At 44.9% G+C, this 9,105-nt stretch overlaps 1 protein-coding gene across 1 annotated transcript in view; it reads left to right on the plus strand.

Moving 5' to 3' along the window:
* The window catches only part of CYTH2 (cytohesin 2), a 222,662-nt gene extending 218,446 nt beyond the window's left edge, over positions 1-4,216 (plus strand). Inside the window, exon 12 of the mRNA XM_085616447.1 lies at positions 757-4,216. Within this exon, the coding sequence (XP_085472573.1) occupies positions 757-865 (109 nt within the window). The 3' untranslated portion in view covers positions 866-4,216. The remainder of the gene's footprint in view (positions 1-756) is intronic.
* Positions 4,217-9,105: the final 4,889 nt, after the last annotated feature.

Here is a 9,105-nt window from a genome sequence, read left to right on the forward strand (position 1 = left end):
TAAGCTGTTTAAGAAACCTACCAATTGTTGTGTGGAGTAGTATCGTTAGGGGCACAAACATGAGATAGTACGTACAGTGCAGAAGAGTAGTGGCATTTCTCACAATAACTACAGTTAACAGAATATGCAGACAAAAGAGATCGACGCTGGAGGCAGGTTACTGCTCTCCATCCAGGTGCCGCCTCCAATGCATATTTTGGGTGTGTGCACTTCTAGCATTTCCAATATGGGTTGTTGAAGTGGCAGTGGTAAAAAATACAGATTATATACTTCAGATCCTGCTTCCTGTATATTAGATATAAATAGCAGGGAGCTGTGACATCCACCCCTATAATATAGTAGTAGCAGTTTTTTTTTTTTTAGCCAACCACAATCCAGTTCTAATTCTGTAATTGTTAGTCAAGTTCGTCAGCCAGTCCTCACACATGCCCAGGGAGACCATTTTGTGAGTAGTTTAATTTAACCATGACCGTTCATCACACCAGGACCGCTTCATTGTAAAAAGTGTTAAAAGAAAGAAGCCTGTGACTCTGTTACAAATTGAAGATTAACCGCCTGTTTGATCTAGGATGGTGAGGTCCAGTGATTAAGTGGAATCAGACTGCACATCAGGGTTCCTTACTCGGTCAGCAGTCTCTGCTGAACTACTTTGAGATGATGTCCATTAATGAGGTGGTGGAATATTACATACTTCACGATGTAGAAGCAATTGTAATTTGTTTTCTTTATTTTTGTGTCCTCCCCTCCTCCGTTTAGGGCAGCAGTTAGCATCGACCCCTTTTATGAGATGCTGGCGGCTCGCAAAAAGCGGATATCTGTCAAGAAGAAGCAGCAGATGCAACAGCAGCAGCAGGAACAGGCCTGAGGGTGCAAGCTTGAGTGACCCACACTACTGACACTTCCGCCCATCAACCAGAGGCATCCTGTGCTACCTTTCTTCTGTCCCTCCCAGAGCTAAAGACCATGATGGAGGAGAGACTCAAGACCGAGAGACTGTGGATGGGGGATGACCATTCCCCACCAGCCAATTGCAGCTACTACCCCTAAGCAGGGGTTTTCATGCCGCAGGAGGATGGAGCTTCATGCGCCACCCACTAAAACATTGTTGACCACTAGGCTGTAGAGACACACTTTTTCAGTGTGGAAATAGGAGTGGTGCTGGGTGTGTTGATGGAATTAACTGGTGTGGGAAGAACTGAACCGCCAACTGGACCACTACTTTTCCTAGACTTTTTCCCAAACTGACAGTTATTTACTTTGATGTCAAAAATGCAAGAGAAGGAAAAAACTGTGATATATTCATTTCTGTGTACCTCGAGGTGTGAATCTGACATTGTCCTAGTGAACCCGGCAGTTCAGTGCAGTTCACTCTGTTTACACCTTCTGCATGAAAACAAAACCTATTTACAAGCCACAGTTCTTCTAAAAGTATCTGTTTCCACCATGAGCCTGGTGGCTGGCAAGCATTATTCTTAGTTCCTCCTGGAGTTGAGGACCAGTGGCCAATTCACGCCAAAGATTACATCCTTTAAAGTTGGGTCTGCTCTGTTCTTTCTTTCTTGATGGCTTGCAGCTGGACTAGAGGCATCTACTCAATGCAAAGCTGTTGAGATCGACAGCTGTTGAGTGCGAGAAACTTCAGAAGCACCAATTCGAGATCTTGTCACCTCTGTTCGATTGGTCATATCTGCACGCACTCTAGGCATGATATAGTAGTTACCAAGCATCCTTGAGGCAGTATCCATTTTTCAATATCATTCTCACCCGATAGCCAATAAAAGAGAACCGAAAGCATCACTCTCGAATAAATGAACTGGTGAACATTGCAGATAAATTGGGTACATTTGCAAGCCTAGTCCCATTTTTTTCTTTCTTTCTGAAATGGATTGCAGATTTAAGGTTAAAAATTCGGCTATTCCACTTTAATAGTTTAGTGGTTGAAACACTTTACCTCTTCAAACCTTTTTCCTCCTAACCGAGATTCCAACACTATCCTGAGACTAAATGACTGTGCTGGACATTTGGGTGAGCGGGATTCCTTTTAGCTCCCCTGTTAAAAGGCAAGAATGCCCAATTGAAATGAAAGTTGTAATCTGAGCGTCTTCTATAACCTTTATTTCAGAAGGATAGAGACATTCCAAGAAGAGTTTGCTCTATCCAGAGACAGATTTGTTGTTTGTAAGCTGTGGCTGCACATTTATAGTGCAATTAACTCATATTTATGTTCTATATTTATGTTACCCTAAAACAACCTAAAATGGAACTCTTTACTAAAAGCTAAGCCAATTTCATGCCTTTTAGCAACTAGAGTTGAACGTTTAAGTGCTGTATTACTCATTGTGTCACACAGTTGATTCTGTTCCATGTTGCTTTTATCAAACCTAAGCACAAACCATTCCTGTAATTGTACACTGTTCAGTTTCACAAATTACCTGAACCGGTTTACATGGGCTTTGACCTGACCTGGGGCCAGGGTATATGAAAAGAAAATTGGAGAGTGGGGAACTCTTGTCAAGGTGGGCTGCATGTCAGACCTATTTTGACATTACCCAGCACATGAGACATTAACTGCGTGTCTGCCTGATGTCCTGAAACTCAACCGGCTTGCAGCTGCCGAAGATCACAGTTGAGAAGCCTGTGTATTGCATTTTAGGTCTCGGGCAGTGGATTGTAGAATTGTATGGCTTTTTAGCTTTTGGTTCTGTTGTCCAGCCTTCAAGACTAGGGCTGGGGAGCATTTGCCTTCATAAGCACTGATACAGGAGATGGGAAGGAAAGGTGACATGGTCATGGTCAGTACATTTCATTGAGTGGGAGGACGTGTGTCAAAATGGTCAGCGTAATCTTGTCTGCAGAGGCCTCTCAGCTCAGGGGCCACTGGATAGTGGAATCCAGGTCCACTAGATGGGTACGTTTCATTTGTAATAGATAGTTGGTATGCTTTTGAAAAAAGTGTAGTCTTGAGGAAAAAAGCCAGGTGTTTTACTTAACACTAACCAAGCCCTTTGAGCCAGTACTGCACCAGGATCGAATTCAACTATATCAGAATCGTAACAGAGACATGAATAATTTGAACTGCAAGATTATCCAGGACACACACATCACAATAAACATAACCGGGTTGTGAACAAGTTGGTGATCCTTGCAAATCCTTGTGCAGGCGCATTCACCTAAACCAGGGTGTATGCAAGACCCATAATGGGTAATCCCAAGAGATTGAATAAAAACACTGATGGGTATGCGTGGTGGGTTCATCGGTAGATGACAAGGTTGAAAATTAAGTTATTGGGTGTAACAATTTTTGATCCTTGATAATTAAATGAAAATGGGGTCACTTCATGATCTAAACTATGGGTCTGAATTTGGCAGTTGTAGCACTGACTGCATGGTAGGAGAGAGTCTTGTTACAGGCTCTGCACACATCTCCTATCTGCTCACTTTTCTTAGATTTGTTGCAATAATTTCTTCAAATTTTAATCTGCTTCGCAGAAAATGGAAGCAAATGCTCTGAAATATTACTTGTTTGCCTTTTTTCTGCATGAGCAAACCTGAGGAAAAAAGGTGAAGGAATCTTCAAAAAACAAGTGGTCCATTCGGACAAAGCTGCTTGTTTTATATTCGCTTTCAGAATGTTAAATTTGGTGCATGGCTGGTAAAAAACGACCCATCAGTAGATCCGTGGTAATATTTCATACAAAATGGCAAGCAAAAACTTCCAGACCGAAGCACTTTTCCAAAGTGTTTCTTTTTTTGATTGAAAAATAATTTTGTGTGTTGGAGGTATGATGAAATATGTGCACAATTAACTTTTTTCCACCAGCTGTTCGTGACTGAAAAGTGAAAGATTGATAGGCTTGGCATCTTGCTTGCAAAACATAACCCACTAGTTTCTTATTCCTTATTAACTCCTCCAATGTCACGCTCTTAGAAAAGAAGATCCTGCTTCGCTTTCGTAGCAGGCTGGGTCGGTCTGTGCCAAATGGTGCGGATAGAGCACTCCTTTCTCCCTTTAGGAACACATCAACCTACTAAGTAAAAGAAATGCAACTGTGAACATACATATAAATATTTTTTTTCCACCTTGCCTATTCCCGCTTCCGAAGTGAAGCCAATAGTATTGTTCGATTCCTTTTTTTGTAATTCTTTCTTTTCTATTATTTAAAATTATTGTATGACAGTTTTGACTTAATAAAAAAAAAAGCTATATAAAACCCCATCTTCCAGGGTTGTGGAGCTGGATTTCTTATGCTAGTGCCCGTGTTTGTGAATGGCTTATGAAGAACTTTCTGTGAGGGAAAAGGATTGTGATAGGTAGTTTATTAGTCAGTGTGAAATTCGCCTTACTTAGTACTGTACTGAACCTCCTTTCGTTGCCAGCGGATAAGATTAGCATAGCTCAGATGTGTAGCAGAGGTCAAGGGACATAGACCAGATGTTTGAATGTCGTACTCAAACTAATTTATTTGTATCTCAGTAAGTATCATCTCTAAATTGATTCTAAGCAATGTTATAATAAAACACTTTCAATTCGCCAGTGGGGACTCGATGCAACTGACAGCTATTGGTCTTTGCATATACATCATACAGGGCTCGACAAATCCACTCGACCGCTCGCATTTGCGAGGTAAATTTTATGAGGTCGAGCTATTTTTAGGTCCTACTCGCCCTTTCTGGCGAGTAGGAAAACATACTAACTTTTGTCCTCCGTCTTTGAAAACGGAGCAAATGTGACAAGATAACACGATTTAAAGGCCTTTTTGTTGCTCACAAAGCAAATGAGCAATAAAAATGCCTTTAAATCTTGTTATCTTGTCACTTTTGCTCCACTTTCAGAGACGGAGGTCAAGTAGGTCACTGTTAGGGCGAGGAGATTTTTCAAGGTACTAGTCCTGCAGGACTAGTACCATTTTTCAGATTTTTCGAGCCCTGATCATAATCCCATCGCGACAGGTGTAGATGAGTCTTTTAATGTCTATAGCCATTGCAGATAATGAGCAAATGATCATTGTTGTCGTCTTCATATATTTTCATGTATTATTTCAAATTGCATTCTCTTTCTTTCTGCTTAGTTCCCTAACCCTTTAACTTTTGTTGGGATTTTGTCAATGTCTTAAATGGTGACCAGTTAAAATCTACTCACCTTTTCGATTTGGTGGTATTAAGTAGGTCACATGTCTCTTGGTTAAGGCACACGATTACCATCCATTTGACTATGGTAGGTATAGTAGCTCTGGTTTATTGAAATTTCGGGCACCAAATTTCGTACTATTTTTTTCAAATCTGGTAATATTTAACCAGAAATGTAACTGATACTTTGGATACAGCAGATGTTTTAATCAGTTGAATAATGTCTCGAGCTTACACAAATTTAGCTTCTCGAGTGTGGTAATGTTCCCAATGCGGGGTTCAGTGGGTGTACACTAAAGTACCAATCTGGATCTTTGCTAGAGTGTCTGTTCAATTTTTTTATAGGATTTGCAACAAAGCCCTGCCAAAAATGCACAGGATACTTATCAGGATGTGGTCAATCTTCGATCAATATCCCCTGAACTCTTGATTGTGAACTCCTGTAGGTGCCAAATTGAGCCGCAGTCCTTTGCTCCACATTCTCTTCACACCTCATTAACGTTCACTCTGTGTTCGAGGCATGTGGGCTGCTGAATTCATATCTGTGCATAGATCGCCGCCTAGTGTATAGTCCGGATGATTGCACATTGTTGTCCTGGATGAGTCTTCGAAGTATCACGAGATGGGTGGCTCCTCCCCTGGACTACAGTGCGCATGGGCATCCTCTCCATCCCCAGATTGTTTTTTTCCGCCATTGGGTTCGGATGTGCTATCTTAGCCCAACTTAGGAATATTCAGTTTTTAGGCCAAAAGGCCTTTAGTTTCGTCAGTACTGTTCCCGTTCGGTGTCGACTACTTACTTTAGTGCTTCGCACCTTCCTAACCAACTTTCGGATCCGTTTGGTCCGAACATCGAAGCTCCATAGTCGATGGAATCGAGGACTCCATTCAAAAGGTGTCCACTATGCCACGCGAAGTACCCCCATATCGACGTCCACCCGGTCTGCAATAAATGTCTCTCGCCGGATCACGACGAATCGAAATGCATGGCCTGTGCCCGATTCAGATCCAAAAAGACTCTGCGGAATCGAAGAGCAGCGAGACTGGAGGCGCAACAAGCAGCACCGGCCCCAACCAACATATTCAGCACCGAGGACGCCGAGAGCGTGGAAGAAGTAGTCTCAAGCCCCGCTTCCGATCATGATTCCCGATCGGAACACGACGATGAAGTGATCTTTCAACGTGAAGAAGCCGTCGATGAGGTAGGAGATTACGACGAGGCCTACGGGGCCTAAGAAGACAGCTCTCCAAGGGAGCTAGGCCAATCCGTCGAAACGGAGGCCGAAACAGTACGTCGTCAGAAGGCTCCGGTCGAGGGATCGCCTTCGGGCCTTACCCAAGATCAAACACCAGGTTCTTCGGCCCCGCCTTCCGGCCCGGCCTTGAACACTTTGCAAGAGCCAATATTACCGAAAACGACCGGGTTCGTAAACCCAAAACCATCCATCGCACCAGTCCCTTCAAAACCGAAAGTGAAACTGGTGGTGGTCGGATCGAATACGTCGAAGCCATCCACTACTCCGACGCCAAAAAAGGTAATCAGCCCCGACCGTGTACAAAGAGACTTCGGTGCTGAGCTCACCGCAGCAGATGCGGCTGCCAGCCAGAAAAAGTAAGCCCTCGGGCACCACAAGGCACCGAGACCTGCGGCACCGACATCGAAGGCCATAACCTCCGCAGTTAAAATGGCCGCGCCGGCTACGTCAACATCTAGCGCAACGGCGCTGATTAAGTCTTCGGCTGCGTCGAGCGTCGATGCCTCCCTTCGGACCGATGAACCCCTTCCTGCAAAAAAGTCGGGGCCGGCATCGATGCCTACCACTACGGTGCCCATCAAACCACCAGCGGCGTTCACTGTGCAGCAGGTCTCCGAATCTCTCCAACGTATCCGTGACAGGGCAGCCCTCCACTCGGTGCCCAACACAACCAAAACCTCTAAAACGCACTCGGAGCCCACCAACATTACGTTTGGGTTGCCACCGCCCTCGGCACCGAAACTATTCGAGATTCGGACACATGTCCTCCACACACAGTCCACCATCTCTGGGCTCACAGAGCAAGACTCTTCGGGGCCACAATTTATCGACGCCGACACTGGCAGGCTAATGCTCCACAAACGCAAAATAACGCCAGTTAGGGAAGAGGAGCCCTACAAAATTCCTCTTAAACGCAAACTGCCAGCGGGGCCGGAACCAGTGCTCCAGGAACACTTCCAACCCTCCCATCCAAATCCGCAGTCCTTTTCTCCTACGCCTTCCGACTTGGACGCAATACAGGACTATGGCGGGGATGATACCATCTACCCTGGAGACGTAGATCCTGATGAGCACCTACAAGAGCAGGATGAGGCATGGGATGACCCCACAGACCAAGGGGACACACCACATACCCAGGAGGCGCAACTCTATAACGTAAAACCGTCTCCCACCGAGGACACTGCTGCCTTTAATGCCCTCATCGAACGGGCTGCTCATCATCATGGGGTGGAACTCCATTCTGATGACATTGAAGAAGACTTCTTGCTTGACACTTTTGCACCTTCAGAGAAAACTGTCACAACTCTGCCCATGTTAAAAGGGGTTCTCAAACCTGCCAAAGACATTTTCAAAGACACCTCAAGAGCACGGGTGTTAAATCCAAGGATTGAAAAAAAGTACAGGCCTGCACCCGGTGACCCTAAATATATTAGGGGTCAGCTGCCATTGGACTCCATTGTAGTTGCCAATGCTCGCAAGAGAGCCCACTCACAGACAACTGGTGATGCTCCTTCCCCAGACAAGGAGTCAAAAGTCCTAGAAACATCGGGGAAACGAATTGCAGCGCAAGCAGCGAACATCCTGCGCATTGCCAATACACAGGCACTCCTGGCACGCTATGACAGGTCACATTACGACACGCTAGAGTCACTGCTCCAACATCTACCAGATGAGTATAAAGAGTCAGCCGAACTACTCATCAGGGAAGGACAACTCCTCACTAATGCATCCATAAAATGCGCACTCGACGCAGCTGACACAGCGGCTAGAGCAATAAACACAAGCGTCATGCTACGACGCCATGCCTGGTTACGCATCTCAGGCTTCAAGCTCGAGATCCAAAACAATATCCTGAACTTACCAGTTAACACAGAATACTTATTCGGCCCAGATGTCGACACTACCCTAGAAAAAATAAAAAAAGACTGACACTGCGAAGTCAATGGGGGCTCTGCAGATGCAGCATTTTCGCAGTGGCTCCTTTCGTCGCCCCGGAAATAGGGGAGCAACAAAGGGTCAGGGGTCCCAGCAGCAGTATGCTAAAAGTGGCACACACGGCACCTATGACCAAAACAACAGGGGTGGATATCGTGGAGCCAGCACCAAAGGCAGAGGACGTGGTTATGGCAACACCAGGTCCTCTCCAAAAAACAAACAGTGACGCCCTCTCCTTACCCCCTGACCACATAACACCTGTCGGGGGGCGACTCCAGCTGTTCCTGTCCGCGTGGAAAAACATCACCACAGACAGGTGGGTCAGGGACATCATCCAGCACGGGTACTGTCTAGAACTGTCAACCATCCTTAGGGATCGAAGCTGGAAATATTGAAGGATGTATTTGTAATCAGTGACTGCAATTCATCCATGGACAGATCTGTGTGATTATCCCAGGAAGGATAAGCACCCAGATCAAGGATCTTTTTAGAAGTAGCCAATCCAAAGCAGGTGGTTTGAAAAATAGTAGAATTTAAAAATAACATATGGTTTGGGATAAGGCACGCACGATACACAGCCTTGCACCTGCCAGGTTTTAGAACCCCAAACAGATTTAAGATCAATGGTATTTTTCCACAGCTCATAGCCCCCTATAGCCAATTCATCCATAAAGGACTTTGAATACAGTAATTTTGTATGTGTCAGTCTAACTTTGGAAACTGACCCAGCAGACATTTTAAAATAAAAGGCTTCAGGTTCAGATACACTGAAATCAGTAAAATATGT

This window comes from Triturus cristatus, chromosome 7, assembly GCF_964204655.1.
Source record: "Triturus cristatus chromosome 7, aTriCri1.1, whole genome shotgun sequence".
In the NCBI taxonomy this organism is placed as follows: domain Eukaryota; kingdom Metazoa; phylum Chordata; class Amphibia; order Caudata; family Salamandridae; genus Triturus; species Triturus cristatus.